Source organism: Cnephaeus nilssonii (assembly GCF_951640355.1).
Source record: "Cnephaeus nilssonii genome assembly, chromosome: 6".
In the NCBI taxonomy this organism is placed as follows: domain Eukaryota; kingdom Metazoa; phylum Chordata; class Mammalia; order Chiroptera; family Vespertilionidae; genus Cnephaeus; species Cnephaeus nilssonii.
The window spans coordinates 73,496,657-73,514,462 of record NC_137077.1 but is presented as its reverse complement, the minus strand read 5'-3'; the positions used below and the strand labels follow the sequence as shown (position 1 = coordinate 73,514,462).

General features: G+C 41.4%; 1 protein-coding gene across 3 annotated transcripts in view; it reads left to right on the top strand.

The window, feature by feature from the left end:
* Nucleotides 1-674: 674 nt before the first annotated feature.
* Nucleotides 675-17,806, top strand: part of PPP1R12A (protein phosphatase 1 regulatory subunit 12A) — a 153,019-nt gene continuing 135,887 nt past the window's right edge. Inside the window, exon 1 of one of the 3 annotated variants that reach the window (XM_079775927.1) lies at nucleotides 675-1,456. In XM_079775927.1, coding sequence (XP_079632053.1) covers nucleotides 1,220-1,456 — 237 coding nt within the window. In that variant the 5' untranslated portion in view covers nucleotides 675-1,219. The remainder of the gene's footprint in view (nucleotides 1,457-17,806) is intronic. The other 2 variants (XM_079775925.1, XM_079775926.1) reach the window with 2 other exon arrangements.

Below are 17,806 nucleotides of genomic sequence, written 5' to 3'. Positions count from 1 at the left end.
ACATCTTTTTTTAACACGTGACCTCAAAAGGTGGTTTAAATGTCACTATCGTGATTGGATCAATAGTGCCTAGGAACGATGCTCATAGTATGTATTTAATAAATACCGGCTGAATTAACTGTGTACTATGAACATTCCTTTTTAACTCTAGAAGCAGCTGAGTCTTGACCCATCCTTAGAAAGCGATGGAGCAGGAACAGAAATCCCTTAAAAGGTCAGGACTAGTAACAGAGCTGAGCTAAGCTCGTGGGCAACACCGGACGACAGGCTTCAAGCCTTGAAGGAAAGGGAAGAAAGAGGACCCAAAATACGTGTAAGAGAAAAAAAAATAAAGTAAAAAACAAACAAAAAAAAAAAAACAAAAAAAACAAGCGAAAGAGGAAAGACGTTTCTATAGCGGAGGCTGGCAGGAAGCCAGCGCAATTCCCGCAGGTCAACCCTTGTCACCAGGCGTCACCTCGCCGAGATGGGGCGTCGGGACCACCAACGCCCCTGGCTCTGCCGACCCCCCTTTTAGAAAGTTCTGATCAATACCGACATGTCCGAGTTCACCCGAGTTCCTGAGGGAAGTCACAACGCACTCAATTCACAACCTATCCTCCACTCCATTCAAATAACGCAGCCAATAGGAACGCCCGCCCCGAGCAAACGACTCGGCCGAGCTGTGACAGCCCTGGAAGCAAAACTGCCCCGTCAGAGCCGCCCTGACAGCCCGGCGGTTGGCCTCCGGAACCTCAGGAGCCCTCAGCCCGGCAGCCCAACCTTCCGGCCCCGTCCCCGCCCTTTCAGGTCGGTCCCAGCCCCCGCGGCCCGGGCGGCCGGACCACACCCGCTTCCCTCCGGTGGCCGCCGCCGCCGCCCCCGCCAGTTCGCGGCAGCGCTCTTCCTGGGGCGGGCGGCGCGGGCGAGTGCGCATGCGTCCCGACCGCGGGGCGCCTCCCTGCCCGGATCTCGCGAAGTTACGCTGCTCGGGCCGCCGGTGACGGGTGGCCGGCCGGGGGCGGGAGGGCTTCGCGGCTAGAAAGGGAGGTCCGCTCGGCCGGGCGCGCCGCCCCAGTGCTCTGTGGGATACTGGACGTCTGGAGCGTCGCCTCCCGGCTCCCAGCCCGCCTCTGGCCCGCACTCACGGAAGCAGTCACACACCCCCTGCCGTCCCTCTCTCCCCTCGCCGCCTCCCCCTTCCTCCTCCCGATAAGAAGACCCGGCGGCAGGAGAGGGGATGAAGATGGCGGACGCGAAGCAGAAGCGGAACGAGCAGCTGAAGCGCTGGATCGGCTCCGAGACGGACCTCGAGCCTCCCGTGGTGAAGCGCCAGAAGACCAAGGTGAAGTTCGACGATGGCGCCGTCTTCCTGGCTGCTTGTTCCAGTGGCGACACGGACGAGGTCCTCAAGCTGCTGCACCGCGGCGCCGACATCAATTACGCCAATGTGGACGGACTCACCGCCCTGCACCAGGTCTGTGCGCCCCGCCGCCCGGTCTCCGACCCTGCGGGCCCTACGCGCTCCCGCCGGGGCCGGGCCTCCCCTCCGCTCCGGGCCTCCCGAGGCCAGGGCCGGCTGCCCGCGGTGGAAGGAGGGAGGGAGGGTGGGAGGGAGGGAGGGAAGGAGAGAGAAGAGAGGACTGGCGGCGGGAGGGCGCCGGGCTGGAGGCCCCTTCCGACCGGTTGGTGGTGGAGTTGGAACCGGCCGATTTCCGGGGCAGAGGGGAAAGGGGACTGTGGTCGGCTGGGGGCCCCCCAGGGCCACCTGTGGGCGTGTTCCTGGGATTTGGGATCGAGACCGAGAGGGGTGGGTGTAGTGTGGTGGTGCCCGGGGCCCGATGTCAGTGATATTCTGGGAAAGATGGGAGATGCTGGAGGAAAGGACCAACCAGGCGCGCGTTAGGGACCCCGGGCAGTTGGACGTCTTTGGCATTTAGGGGCGTTGAGTTTGTTGTAGTTTTGTAGGACTTGATTACAAATGATGATGACGACGACGATGATGATGATGATGATGATGATGGTGATAGTAATCAAGAGCCCTGAGCGGACGATTTCCTGTTTTCTGCTGTATTACTCTTGGTCCCTGGGGAGGGGGACACGGGGTGTAATTAGCTGATCTGCGCCGGCTGAAAGGGAGGGCACGGGTTTGGGGGCGTTGACAGGGGCATGCCTCCCGCCGCCGGACCCGAGAGGATTGAATGAAGCGTTCGCCGCGGTGTCAGAGATCCTGGAGCCCCGGGTCCCCGGGTGTGCGCTGGGTTTAGAAAGAGAAGAAGAAACACCGGGCGCTCTTTTCACAGCCAGTTACCAGGCCCTGATTGTGTGTGTGTGTGTGTGTGTGTGTGTGTGTGTGTGTGTGTGTGTGTGTGGAGGTGGGAAGCTGGTCACAAACTTTTCTCAAAATGGATGCTTTGTGCATGTTAAAGTTTTATAGTAGTCTGATTGGGATCTCTCAATGTTAGCCAAATAAGGAGAAACTATTGGCAATCCAGAGATAATGTTCCTTTGCCTTTAACAGGCCAAAAGCAACACAACCGCGTAGAGTTCTGCATAAAAAAGAACAATTTTTAGTCATGGTAATAGGTGACAAGACAGACTCTTTCCATTTTCTTAGTGGACAACTCCGGAGTTACTAGAAAACGACTTTACAGTAAAGCTTCCTCCTTACATTGAAAAGACTTGTACAGTGTCTCAAAGTTGCCTTGGTTGTATGGATTGTAGCTTTATTTAGATTAATACTGTAACAGAAACTTGTTGGGGAGGTTGAAAGTTAAGACTTTATATTTTATGTATATTACCTTGCTGCCTTTTTCAGAGAGGTGTGTGGTGGCATTTTTCCTTTTACTTCCTGTTCAATGAATGACCATTGCTTTAAGTTTAATTGAATTCTAATATCAAACTTGGCTTATTGCCTTTGTTTACAAAGTTGACTGGATGAACTGAAGTGACTGACAAATTACAGGACAAATCTGGAATTCAGAATGTGGCACCCCGTAAAAATATACCAAGATTTTTAAATTCTTCTCTATTTCATTAATTCAGAGTCTGTAATATATATTTGGCTGAAGTTTATTTTAAGGCATAGCATAATTCTAAATTCTAAAAACATGGTGTTGAGAGTGAAAATAAGTTTGGCGTTAAGAATAATAACGTAATTATATGCAATGAATCTTTTCACATTTCTTTCAAGTGTGATTTACACATTTTAATATGGAATTGATTCTGAAAGACAGTTATTGTATGCCTGAGGTCAGGATACAGTTGGATAATGGTTTACATCAATATGTTTCATTAAAATTGTCAAATAGAAATGTAAAGTTATTACTGTTGTGGAGGAATCCAATTTGTGAAGTAAATTTTCTAATATTATTGGCTTAGGTAGGCAGAGAAAAACATGTAACAGATTTCTCAAAGTTTTTATTTTATTTTATTTCCTCTCAATTTGGACATGGTGCAAGAATTATCAGACTTATCAGTGTCTTCCCTAATAACTGACTTCAGTGGTTAGTTTGGCATTATGTAGGTTTAGTCTTTATTGGGTATTTTGTTTTAGCTGACAAGCGGTTAAGCAGAAGTTTCCAAGTTTATACATAATCATTTGCATAACATTTTTTTGTTAATTTATCTGCACATTACATAAATCAGTGAAGCCAAGGTCTTTAAAATATCAAGCATTAAAATATTTATTACCTTTTCTTCACTCTCATTTCTCCTTTATTAACTCTTCTACCTTTTCCCCCATTGTGATTGTGAGCACAAGGAGTTTGCCTGTGGAATTCAGGATAACAGATTGCAGATAGTGAAAGGTGATAAATAAAACTCATTTAAATAAAAGAATTACAAGAAAATGTTAAGCTTTTAAGGGATCTCTTGATTGCCGCTTGTTTTAAATACTTAAATTATAAAACCTAAAGTTGACCCACTGATTTGTTTAATAGTCCTTGAATAGTTGTGTTTTTTTTTATTTAGCTTCTAGAAAGATCATAGAATACTTAAAATGTTTTTACTAGATTAATTATTGGTTAATGTTTTGGAATATTCATTTACTTTTCTTGTTCTGATCAAGTGTCCTAAATTTCACTATTAGGAGAAAAGTTTTAGGGATATCACAACACGCAAATATACTTCTTAGTGTAATATTTTGCCTCCATTTTTTGATATAAGCAGATTATATTTAAAAGTTTCTTAATTGGTTAAATGTGCTCTCATTAAAAGTTACAAAAGATAATCAGTTTTTCGCTCTTCTTTTTGTATAGAAATGTGCCATGCAGCCCAGGCCAGTGTGGCTTAGTTGGTTGGAGCTTGCTCCCCTGCCGCGTAAGGTCATGGGTTCAATCCCTGTTAGGCACATACCTGGGTTCCCAGGTCCATCCCTAGAAATACGGGAGGCAACTGATCCATGTATCTCTCTAACATAGATGTGTCTCTCTCTTTCTCTCCCTCTCTCCCCCCTTCATCCTCCTCTAAAATCAATTTTAAAAAGAAAGAAATATGTCATGCCTATAAGGGGAAAAAAAGCGGTGTTTCTTGTCAAATTTGCTATCTTGGTCTCTAGAATAGCCCGCTCCCCCATAGCTAGAAAACTTATGGAACTAATGATATAAACATATGATTTTCTAGAACTGAGGTCTAGAGTATATTTTCATTTCTACAGTGAGCGATAATCAGCTCTAATTTTATAGCTACCTGGTAGTTTTACACTTATGTGATTTATACTTCAGTTTACTTTATAAAGATTTTAGGAGAGAAATATTAGAGTTTTCTATAGAATATTTTATTGCCAATTCTTACTAATATTGGTGTGCATAAAAGGCAGGACTGCGATTTCTTCCAGTAGTTTTTAGTATAGCCTTTTGTTTTTTTACCTTAAAATCTTATCTACTTGCTCTGTGCCAGCGGCTTCTAAGTCAGTTTCCATTTCTCATATTTCTTCAGTGCTCCAATCCCTCATTTCCATTTTTCTACTGATGATGAAGTATTGATTTATTATTCAATATATTGTGATTTTATATTTAAAAATATATCTAGGTTGTAATATAGTAAAATAGAGGTCCATCCGTTTGCCATAGAATGGCGAGTACTGTACTTTATTTACATTTACCTTAGTGATTTCTTCAAAGGATCTTATTCAAATATGGATTTTTACCATTGTAATTTAGTTTTATAATCCACTTTTATCACTTCAACCTGAAATTAAACTTTTCTTTCTTCACCAAGTTTGCTCTTCTCATTGATGCCAGTTTCTGTTAATAATGTCATTAAATCACTATGTGATTAAAAGAATGTGCCGTTTTAATTATTTTCTCTACATAATATTCTTGTTAGGAAGCTTTAGACATCTAGATCAATTTTTTTAAACATTTTAATTATTGTTTCCTCATTTCCTTGTCTTCATATATTTAATCGGTCTTCTTCACACTTGCCTTTGCATCAATTATTTTCCTTGCCATTCTCACTATCAACCTAGTTTATGCCTTTATTATTTTTATCCCTAGAGTATAGTAATAGCTAATTGCTTTCCCCATATCTTCTCTCCCTGGTCCAATCCAGTATTCATATTGCTATCTGACTAATCTTTTAACGATACTACTTTGTGTCATTCCTTAAATTCAGATTTAAATTCTTTAACTTATACCTGATATATTTCCATTGTGTTATAATTTTTACTCTTTACTTTTTTATTTCCATTCATGTGGTCATATTTTTCTGCCACTAGAATATCCTTTCTATCCTTCTTTGCCTTTCAAAATCCTATTCATTCTTGAAAGTTCAACCCACTTGCCAGCCAGAAGGGATCTTACTGAATAGTGTTTGTAAGTTTGTCTTTTCTGGATGACTGTAAGGACCCAGTCTCCACATTTTGTATTTCCAGAGGCTGGCACATAGTAGGTGCTCACTAAAAATTTATTGAATTGTATTTTTTGCCTCATATAGTAGATACGAAGTTAATTTGTATGTCATGAGGTAAATCTTTAAAACCTTCACATCCAGAGTAGAGTATTGTTCTTGTATTTTTACTTAGTAGAACTTGTATTTTTATAAAGAAATGAATAACTTTGTGTAGATCTTTTGTACATATTTTTTTATTATCTTGTGATTTTTAACATTTCTTAATATTAACCTTCTTCCTATTAAAAAATCCTAAACCTGTTTAAATCTTGTTTAAGTGATAGAAAAATTTCAGTTGAGTCATTAATTAATTTGCTACCTTCTTTATAAGGATCTGAACTAGGTCCTATAGAGGAATACAAAGTAGAAATAGATCCATCCATGTTCTATGTGATTATAATTTTAAAATTCTAAAGTTATACTTTTCAATACAGACTTGCAATATGTTTAGTATTAAATACTTTTGCCCTTAAACAAATTTTATTTACTTCTAAAGAAGCCATTTGAAGCTTCTTTGTAAAAATATGTGACTCCCGTCTTGTCAGTTAAAAGGAATACTTTTGTTGCAGTCTTTTCTTAAGTGTTTAATCTTCTCAGCCAATCCGTTTTCACTGGACTGTAATCTGAAATGTAACTCTCTTTTTAAAAGTATTCTAATAGGGCTACTTAAAGTGTTTTCCAACCAGAAGGAAAAGAGACTGGAAGCAGCTGATACTGAGTTTCTTGTTAGGCAATCGTGTAATTGGTATATATGAGACATCTATTTAAAACTGAATATAGAGTTTATAGTTGTCCCCCCCCCCTTTTTTTTTTTCTTTTTGGTGGGAGATAGTAAGATCTTAGAATAATCTGTTGGATCACTCATAAATAATGTTGAAATATGGGATTAAAAGAATATGCAGTTTAAATTATTTTCTCTACATAATATTCTCTTTAGGAAGCTATAACACTTTAAGCTGATGACTCTTAAAATTTTTATTGAAATCATCCTAAATCCATTTTTTAAAAACCGTATCTAAACAAACAAACAAAACTCCTAACCCCATACAGGCCCCTCACTTCCTGCAAATAAATGGACAACCCTAGCCATATATGGGTTGTGTTGGTAGGGCATCAGTGCCCACACTGTTGCTGTTATAATGCCTTCTCTACAGTTACTGCCTTTGTGCTTCCTGGCAGCAGTTTTGTGGTCTGATTTTGAAGTGTCACAACCAAGACCATCTTTCATGTGCTGCAGCTACAGTGTGATTGCAAGCTGTGACTGAGCATTCTAGTGTAGCCAAGTAGAAGCACTAGAAGGAATAGAGAAACTTTTTCATTATCCATTTGTTACCATATTTTACAAAACACTGTTCACATGAGAAATGTACCTGTACTTAAAAAAAAACACACAAAAAAACTAGCTAGATGATTTTTAATATATAATTATTTTGGGAGGGGATGTACAACATTGTTTTGTTACTGCTGTAACATGTTACTTATTGGCACTTCCCAAAGTTGCTGTTTTCATTGCATCTCTGCCTGCAAAAAAATTGCCATTTTACCCCACTTTTATTTTTTTCAATATATTTCTTTTATTGATTTCAGAGAGGAAGGGAGAGGGAGAGAGAGATAGACACATCAATGATGAGAGAGAATTATTGATTGGCTGCCTCCTGCACGACCCCCACTGGGGATAGAGCCAGCAACCCAGGCATGTGCCCTTGGCCGGAATCGAACCTGGGACCCTTCAGTCTGCAGGCCGACGCTCTATCCACTGAACCAAACCGACTAGGGCTTTACCCCACTTTTCTTTTGAAAGTTCAACAGTTATGTTGAAAAGATGGAGTATTGGGATTTTGATAAAAATCTTTGAAAGATCGAAAATCTCCAACAGTCATTTTGTGTTTATTCTAAGATGGGGTTAAATATGTAATAGCATGATGTATCAGTCTTTTATTGAGAAGTGGAATTGGCTGGTGAACATTTGCTGAAGATTTGTTATATGTGAAACACTATGGTAGGTACATTTGCAACCAATTTTTCATTCAATTCTCAGAACATCCCTTTTTTCTTGATGAAAGTTACTAAGATAATAAATGGCAGAGCTGGGTTCTAAAAGCCCAAACTTAACACTATGTTAGATGTCTTCTTTTAAGTCTGAAGAAGAAAGTTCATATTGTTAAATCTTCCAGTCATTATGGTTGATGATTAGTAGTTGGAGGTTTCCCCCATTAATCAGCAGAGAATGAAATGAAATACATAGTATATATAATTTTTTCTTCATCTACTTTTGTTTTATCTAGCCAACACTTACAAGAACTTTCTATGGTAATTGAAATGCAGTAGTAAGTACTATCAGAATCTGTCCTAAATTTTAAGGACTGCCAATATTGTGTTTAACTAGACGTTATATGCAGAATATTTGATCAAGTGCTTTGGGAAGTTTCAGAGGAAGTTACAATAGCAACAAAGTTTAATCTTTAAACATCTTCATTTTCCTTTATGGTAATAATAATTTATATTATTGCTTTAGGCATTTTATACATTCATTTACAGTAAATGCCTTATACATACATTCTTAAGTCTTAATGAAAAGAGATAAATTTTAGGTAAAGCCGTATACACTACCTGCTTTCGTTAGTATATCTTATCTCCTGACAAAAGAGTTAATTCTTTCAAGTAGGGGCTTTGATTCTTTTTTTTTTTTTTAATTCCTTTGGTAATTGCATTTTTTAGCAGGTGCAAAGTAAGTGTTGATTTAAAAAATTTGAACACAAAGTAGACTAATCTTGTGAAGAACTAAGTTCATAGAAAACAAAATGATAACAGTTTGTGTGGGTAAATATAAGTGCTAACAAACATTGAAAATGTTCTAATAAAAAATTGTATACCACCGAAACCGGTTTGGCTCAGTGGATGGAGCGTCGGCCTGCGGACTGAAGGGTCCCGGGTTCGATTCCGGTCAGGGGCATGTACCTTGGTTGCGGGCACATCCCCAGTAGAGGGTGTGCAGGAGGCAGCTGATCGATGTTTCTCTCTCATCGATGTTTCTAGCTCTCTATCCCTCTCCCTTCCTCTCTGTAAAAAATCAATAAAATATATTTTTAAAAAATTGTATACCAAAAACTTAATTTTATAATACTTATATAAATTTGGCAGGATTTTAGATTTATTTTTGAAATGGAATATATTCCTGATTACCAGTACAAGTAGAATTTTGCTCAGTTTATGTAACATTTTAAAAATTAATTTCTTTAAACAAATTATTGGGTGTTTGTTTATAAAAGGAATCCCTAGTATACTGGCGTTAGAAACTAATTTATGTTTTCTAACAATTTTAATCACACTTTTTTTTTCTTCTAAATAACATTTTCACTATGGATCCCTGTATGCCAGTATTTTCTTGACCTTATTAGTATTTTGGTTGTTTATCTTTTCAGTGTTGTGCTGGGTAACCATAAAAAGACAAATTTGAGCTCTGTGCTACTGTCCTAAGTGTGCTTGCTCGACTTGAATGTTCTTTCATGGGTGGAGACATTCCACATTGTCATGTGTCATATAGGCATTTCTGAAATGACATTCGGTAGAAACCATGGAAAGAAATTAAGGCATTCCTCAGCTGTCATCTTTTTAGTAATCTATTTAAATGCATTATGTGCATTGAGTGAGAAATTCTGCAGGGAGAGCTTCACTGAATAAAAAGCATTACTTTAACTAGATTATTAACTCATATTTGAGGTGAAATTACTTTTTTTGTTTGTTTAACATGTTCCTTAACAAAAAATCATACGGCTGTAGAAAGTTGTGTCATTTTCTTGAATACCTGAAAAGGGCAAAGGAGAAATTTTATGAGATGTGAACTGATATATACCCTCTTAGAAATTAAGTATGTAGGAAAGTGTATTTTCCTGGATTAACTGTTAAAACATATACACACCAATTATCTTTATTTTTGTATTAAACATACTGAAGTATATATATTTTATTTGCCTTCAAAATTATTTTAGACGACTATAAACTTATTTCAATATTTATACTTTTGCTTGGAACATTTCTGGAAGCTTTCTATTAGAGCTTTAGCTCCAGAACATTCTTTTGAATATTTTCAGTGTTTAGGGTTTGTGTGTGTGTGTGTGTGTGTGTGTGTGTGTGTGTGTGTGTGTGTGTTTTAATTTTGAAAATGATAAGTCATTTGGAGACAAGTATGGTGGATAGGTAGATCATGGGTAATCATGGTTTAATAAAGGATATCAGTGATTAGGTGTTATTGTCTAATATTGGAGCATGATCATAAAAAAGCCATCTTGAATTTTAGTCAACTCTTTTTATGTTGTTTGGGCTTGAGTTTGCTTCAGAGTTTCTTCATGTTAACCAAGTGTTTTCTAGATTTTACATGAAATAACTCAAGATTATAGCTTGTGATTTGAACATGATCTTTTTTTGTGGATGTTGTATTTCCCACAAAAGAATGTAATGCTGCTTTTGCCAGATCATAAGACTGTATTTTATTAAGAGCTATTGTTTTCCCTAATTTGTACAGTTTTTCTTAAAAAGATTAAAACATGACTTTTTCAGCAATTTCTATATCCTTTCCAAGACATGGAATAATCTGCATAAATACTTTGCCTCATATTCAAGGTTTTTTTCTTTGAAAATAGCTACTGCTATTTAACTCTTCCAACCATAATTTTTTTACAGTAAAATGTCTTTAAATTTCTGATCTTCTCAGTGTTTTTATTTATCTTACTAGAGGTCCAGTGCACAAAATTCGTGCACTGGGGGTGGGTGGGGAGGGTGTTCCCTAAGCCTGGCCTGCGCCCTCTCACAGTCTGGGACCACCCAGCCTGGGCTCCACCATTGATCCCTGCTCACAGGGAGGCCCTGCCCACGCTGCCGGAGCTCTGGTATCAATCGCAGAGCAGAGGGAGGCCCTTCCTACCCAGCCTGGGCTCCGCCACTGATCCCTGCCCACCCTGCTGGGGCTTTGGGATCATTAGCAGAGCAGAGGGAGGCCCCTGCCCACTCTGCGGAGGCTCTGTGATGGAGGCCCTGCCCACCCTGCCAGGGCTCTGTGATCAATGCTGCGCAGAGGGAGGCCCTGCCCACCCAGCTGGGGCTCTGTGATGGGTCCTCCCAGCTGTGGCAGCTTGCCTCGGCTCTCGCAGCTGCAGCTTTGTCGGGTAGGACGTCCAGAAGATATCCAGTCTATCCTGTCTAATTAGCATATTACCCTTTTATTAGTATAGATAGTATAGATGTTGTACATGAAAGTGCCTTAAGTACTTCTTAAGCCTTTAATGCCTTCTACCTTTTTGTCTTTTCCCATCTTCATTTTATTTTCAAACATGACTTATTTTCACATTTGTTTATTGTTCTATATGTATTTTAGCTAAAAAAAATTAAGAAAAATATTTAAAGCATCAAAGAGAAATATAAAAAAAGAAATTAAATGCTATCCAAATTTTCAGGCCTGGAGGTAGCCCCATTTAAAACTTTGGTAAATTCATTTTATCCATCTCTATCTAACATAGTTTTCTATAATTGTACTTAATTTTCTAGTTTATAACCTGCTTTTTATATTACGAAATTCGTGCCCAGGGTGAGGGGGTCCCTCAGCCCGGACTGCACCCTCTCCAATCTGGGACCCCTCGGGGGATGTCCGACTGGGAGGGATGGGGCCTAAACCGGCAGTCGGACATCCCTCTCACAATCTAGGACCGCTGGCTCCTAACCACTTGCCTGCCTACAGGCTTGGTTGCCGCCTAACCGCTCCCCTGCCAGCCTGATGGCCACCAACTGCCCTCCCCTGCCGGCCTCATGGCCCCCAACTGCCCTCCCCTGCCGGCCTCATGGCCCCCAACTGCCCTCCCCTGCCGGCCTCATGGCCCCCAACTGCCCTCCCCTGCTGGCCTTATGGCTCCCAACTGCCCTCCCCTACTGGCCTCATGGCCCCTAATTGCCCTCCCCTGCTGGCCTGATTGCCCCTAACTGCCTCTGCCTTTGCCCCCACCACTGTGGCTTTGTCCGGAAGGAAGTTGGACGGTAGGAAGATGTCCGGTCTCCCGGTCTAAGTAGCATATTACCCTTTTATTAGTATAGATTTTTAGAAATATCTCTCTGTTCTCTGTGTATATGTGTGTGAGTATACATATACATCCCAAAGTTGTCTGATGATAAATATTTAATATATTTCCAATTTCTTTTTACTGGTGGATATTATACTATTCGTACATCAGTGATTTTCAGCTGATGTGCCACAATAATTTTAAAAACATGCATTACCTGACAGTTTAGTCAGGGGCAAATAAAAAAGAAAATGACAACAGCCAACACAATAGTACCCATCCAGTGTGAATAAATCAAAATTACACCTATGTTTTTTTGTCAGATTGGTAAAAAATACATTTTCTGGTGTGACATAGAATTTCAGTAGTTTAAATGTGCCATAAGATGAAAAAAGTTGAAAATCACTGATGTACATCTTTGCTCACTCATGACACTGTATTGCTAGGATTACTTTTTAGAAATTTTACATGTTTTGCTTAAAATAATATGCTGCTTTAATGTTTGCTTATCCAAAATACATTTTCAGTAAAGTTTCTAGTATATCTATCTAGTGTAGAAGACTAACCTTGAAAATACTCCTGCTGACACATATCTGTTACATTCATAATGTGATATTATCATTCTTCTCTAAGTCACCATAGATATTCATAATGTGATGATGTCATCTTTCTTCTCTAAGTCACCCGTAGGAAAATCTGTTTTACTTTGTTAGTGCATATATATTAATAAAATTAGTGTTGTATAAGTTTTGAATATATTAAACAGTGTATTTGCATATTACAGATACATGATGCTGTTATTTATTTAAATTAGTTATTAACTCATTCATGCAACAAATAGGTAAATCATTATTTACAGAATTCCTGGCACTATACTAATCTCTAAAAGCACCAATCCCTGCCTGCATGTGGTATACAATCTAGTGGAAATGGCAGTGTGAACAAATAATTACAATTTTAGTAAATGTTAGAATATGGTGAGATGAAATTTTTTATTAGGAGGATTTAACCTAGAATGTCAGGAAAGTCATTCCTGAGAAAGTTATGTTTAAGTTAAGTTATAGGTAATTTAACAAATTAAGCCTGCTCCCTCCTTGTTTGTCCTCTGAATGCCTCTTTCTTTTTTTCTTTTTTCTTTTTTTTTTATCTATTTCTTTCTTCAAGAAGAATGTTTCAAGTTTGTTACATGTATATTTTTCCTTTTCCATATCATTCATTCTTATAGTTTCAACTGTTTTCTTTTTATGTCACCTGTTCTTTTTATATAATCTACCTCTTATTTTTGACATCATAATTCATTCTTCCTTTTAATGAACTAAAATCGCAGGGTCATCTTCTATTTTTTCCTTTACTTCCTACATACGTCAGTAACTCCTATTAATGCACAGCTGCAAAAGAAATACTCCCAAATTCATACTAGTTTTTAGATATTCATTTTTTAAATTGAATTTATTGGGGTGACATTGGTTAATAACATTATATAGGTTTCTGGTGTATAATTCTGTAATACATCATCTGCATATTGTATTGTGTGGTCACCACCCCAAGATACTAATTTAACAGAATTAAAGGCCTACTCTGTGCCATACACTATTAAGTGCTGGGGGGATATGTTTTAAAGCAAAACAGATAACAACACTACCTACATGGAGTTTACAGTAAAATGAAATTACTTAGCCATCAGGGAAGTGCAAATCAAAACCATAATGAGTTACCACTCTACAACCACTATAATGGCTGTAATAAGAACAACAGTTAATACCAATTATTGACTAGGGTATGGGGAAATTAAATCTTCCTACAATGTTAGTAGTAATTAATGTAAAATGGTGCATCCACTTTCTAAACAGTCTGACAGTTCCTCAAAAGGTTAATAGCCTAGCAGTTCTACTCCTAGGTGAGTAGAAAATACATCTATGAGAATTGAAAACATGTCTACACGAAAACATGTACATTAATGTAATAATGTTTATAGAAGCATTGTTCATAATAGGCAGAAAGTACAAACAACACAATTGTCTATCAGCTGATGAATGGATAAATAAAATGTGGTATGTATTGTCACTGGAATCCTATCTAATAAAAGTAATATGCAAATTAACCATCACTCCACAAGCCATGCCCACCAGCCAATCAGGAGCGTGTATGCAAATTAACTCAACCAAGATGGCTGCAGCTGAGCGAGCAGGAGGCTTGGGTTTCCCGGCAGTGGAGGAAGCCAAGCTTTCCGCACACCCTGGCCAGCCCAGGCCTCCACTCAAGGCTACAAAGTTTCAATTATAGACGATAAATAAATCCCAACAAAAATGGCGGCAGCCACAAAGCTGGAGAGAGCAGGAGGCTTGAGTTGTCCCCAGCGATGGAGGAAGCCAAGCTTCCGCAGCCCTGGCCTGCCTTGGCTACAAAGTTTCAATTATAGAAGATAAATAAATCCCAGATCCCAGGGCCTCACCGGGGGGCGTGGCCGGCCTGCAAACCACCACAGGCCCCTCACCCAGGCTGCCCCATGCCCCAAGGGAATCCCCACCCAGATCTGGGACACCCTTCAGGGCAAACCAGCTGGCCCCCACCCATGCACCAGGCCTCTATCCTATCTAATAAAAGAGTAATATGCACGTGCGCCCCTGGATCCGGGTGAGGCTGGGTCCTGGGTCCGGGTGAGGCCACGCCCCTGGGTCCAGGAGAGGCCACGTGCCCCTGGGCCCAGGTAAGGCCACGCGCCCTGGGTCCGGGTATAGCTGAATCCCGGATCCGGGTGAGGCCGTGCGCCCCTGGATCCTGGTGAGGCTGGGTCCCGGGTCCGGGCGAGGCTGCGCGCCCCTGGGTCCGGGTGAAGCTGGATCCCAGGTCCGGGTGAGGCCGTGCGCCCCTGGATCGGGTGAGGCTGGGTCCCAGGTCTGGGTGAGGCCGCGCCCCTGGGTCCAGGTGAGGCCACGCGCCCCTGGATCCGGGTGAGGCCATGTGCCCCTGGGTCCGGGTGAGGCTGGATCCCAGGACCGGGTGAGGCCGCGCGCCCCTGAGTCCGGGTGAAGCCGTGCCCCTGGGTCCGGGCGAGACCAAACCAGAGGGAGTCGGACCTGCATTACCACCATAGGTCCACCACCCAGAGCTGAAAAGTCAGTGCCGACATGTACACATAAGGAACTGGTGGATACTGAAAATGGGTCTCAAAAGAACTGTTGGTCCAGAAAGAAACTCACTACAGACTGATTCATTTGCCTGTCAGCATAACTATTATTGCTCGTCTCACATTCAGTTCTTATAAGTATAGTTCTAGTAACACATGATCTCACTCATCCAGGGGAAATGATGAACAACATAGACTGATGAACAAGAACACACCCAGAAACAAGGAGGCATCGATCGGACTGTCGGGCCTCAGAGGGAGGGTAGGGGAGAGTGGGGGTAGCAGGGAGAGATCAACCAAAGGACTTGTGTGCATGCATACGAGCCTAACCAATGGTTAAGGACAACAGGGGGGTGGGGTGGGGGATGGGAATGGGGGGATGAGGACAAATATGTGACACCTTAATCAATAAAGAAATTTTTTTTATATGCAAATTGACCATCACTCCAACACAAGCTGGCTGCCCCCATGTGGTCAAAGATGGCTGCCCCCATGCGGACACGAGATGGCTGCCACAGATGGCCAGCAGGGGAGGGCAGTTGGGAGGGATCAGGCCAGCAGGGGAGGGCAGTTGGGAGGGATCAGGCCAGCAGGGGAGGGCAGTTGGGAGGGATCAGGCCAGCAGGGGAGGGCAGTTGGGTGGGACCAGGCCTGCAAGGGAGGGCAGTTGGGGGTGACCAGGCCGGCAGAGGAGGGAAGTTGGGGGCGACTGGGCCTTCAGGGAAGGGCAGTTGGGGGCGACTGGGCCTTCAGGGAAGGGCAGTTGGGGGGGACCCAGACCTGCAGGGGAGGGCAGTTGGGGGGTACCAGGCCTGCAGGGGAGGGCAGTTAGGAGTGACCAGGCCTGCAGGGGAAGGCAGTTAGGGGCAAACAGGCTCTCAGGGGAGCAGTTAGGCATCAATCAGGCTGTCAGGGGAGAGGTTAGTGGGTGATCAGGCTGGCAGGCAGGAGCAGTTAGGGGCAATCAGGAAGGCAGGCAGGCTAGCAGTTGGGAGCCAGCAGTCCTGGATTGTGAGAGGGATGTCCGACTGCCCGTTTATTAGGCCCGATCCCAATAAGATCGGGCTTAAACGGGCAGTCAGACATCCCTCGAGGGGTCCCATATTGGAGAGGGTGCAGGCTGGGGTGAGGGACACCCCCCTCCCCCATGCATGAATTTCGTGTACCGGGCCTCTAGTCAGTGTAATATTATTGGGCAATAAAAAGAAACAAAGTACTGCCCTAGCAGGGTTGCTCAATATGTTGGAGCATCATCCTGTACACCAAAAGGTTGGGGGTTCAATTCCCAGTCAGGGTACATACCTAGGTTGTGGGTTAGATCCCCAGCTGGGTGTGTATGGGAAGCAACCGTTAGATGGTTTTCTCTCTCTCTGTCTCTCCTTCTCCCACCCTCTAAAATCAATAAACATATCCTCCCGTGAGGATTAACCTTTTGTACTTGGATGTCGAGTGTGACTCGACACGGTTAGCATTAGAATAAAGGAATCGAGAAAAAAGTAAGCGAGTGCAAAGGTTTAAAAAGAAAGAGAGAGAGAGAAAGAGAGAGAGAGAGAGGAAGGAGAGGAAGGAAGGAAAGGAAGGAAAGAAAGGAAAAGAAAGAAAGAACTAACACTTGCTACACCATAGATGAATCTTGAAGACAGGCTAACTGAAGGAGACCGGTAACAAAAGACCACATATTGTACGATTCCAATTTATATGAAATGTTCAGAATAGGCAATTCTATAGAGACAGAAGATAGATTAATGGTTGCCAAAGGGTGAAGGTGTTGAGGGGAAGTGGAGCGTGACTGCTAATAAGTTTAACATTCCTTTTAAGGGTGATAAAAATGTTCTTAAATTGGTTGTAGTGATTTTGTAGTGATTGTACATCTCTGACTATACTAAAACTCTTTTAATTATATACTTGAACTTAGTTATTATATGACGTGTGAATTATATGTCAATAAGCTATTATATTTTTTTAAAGAATGAAATTACTTATGTTTTGATCAGTGTTCACCACTAAAAATTGAGGCACTGGCAAAGGCTGTAATTATATTCTGCCCGTCCCCCAACCCCAGCATAGGCTTGGTATTCTTCATTGTAGTATGATGGCAAAGAAGACATTATTCCTGCCCTAACACAGCTTGCAGTGCACTAGGGGATATAGATAGATACGTTTTTGTCAGTTATGTGTAATGTTATTTAATGGTAGTAGTGGAGTTGGAAAATAGTAGATGAACTCAAGAGATATTTACAAAATAAAATTGGTAGGAATTATCAATGGATTGGCCTGAGGGAATAAGAGTCAAAGGTGTGCGTACACTTGATTTCAGGTTTGGAAAACTAGGTGAATGTGGATAACTTTTCACAGCATGCATTCATTTAGTAAATACTTGGTGTGCTTACTCTATAGGTCAGGAGCAGAGTATATTTAAATGATATTGGGGATACAGACAGTAAACAAGAAATGACAAGTGTAAAATAAAATGTATGCTAAAGGATAGATAGAAGATGTTGAGCTAGCATGGAGAAGGGTGGCCTAACTCTAAACAATGTATTAAAATCTTGTTTGGAGGTGTGTTTTATTTGTTTGTTGTATCTTGTCTTGGACTTAGCCCGTTTTCTTAGTCTTTTATTGTTATCTGGAAGTGTGACTACGAAATGGAAAACAATTTATGAGGCTACAGGAAAACCACAGGATAAAAGATGGTTAGATTGTTTTAGAGTTTGGTGAAATAAAAATTCTTGCAAAATTGTGTGTTTGTTTTTCTATACCT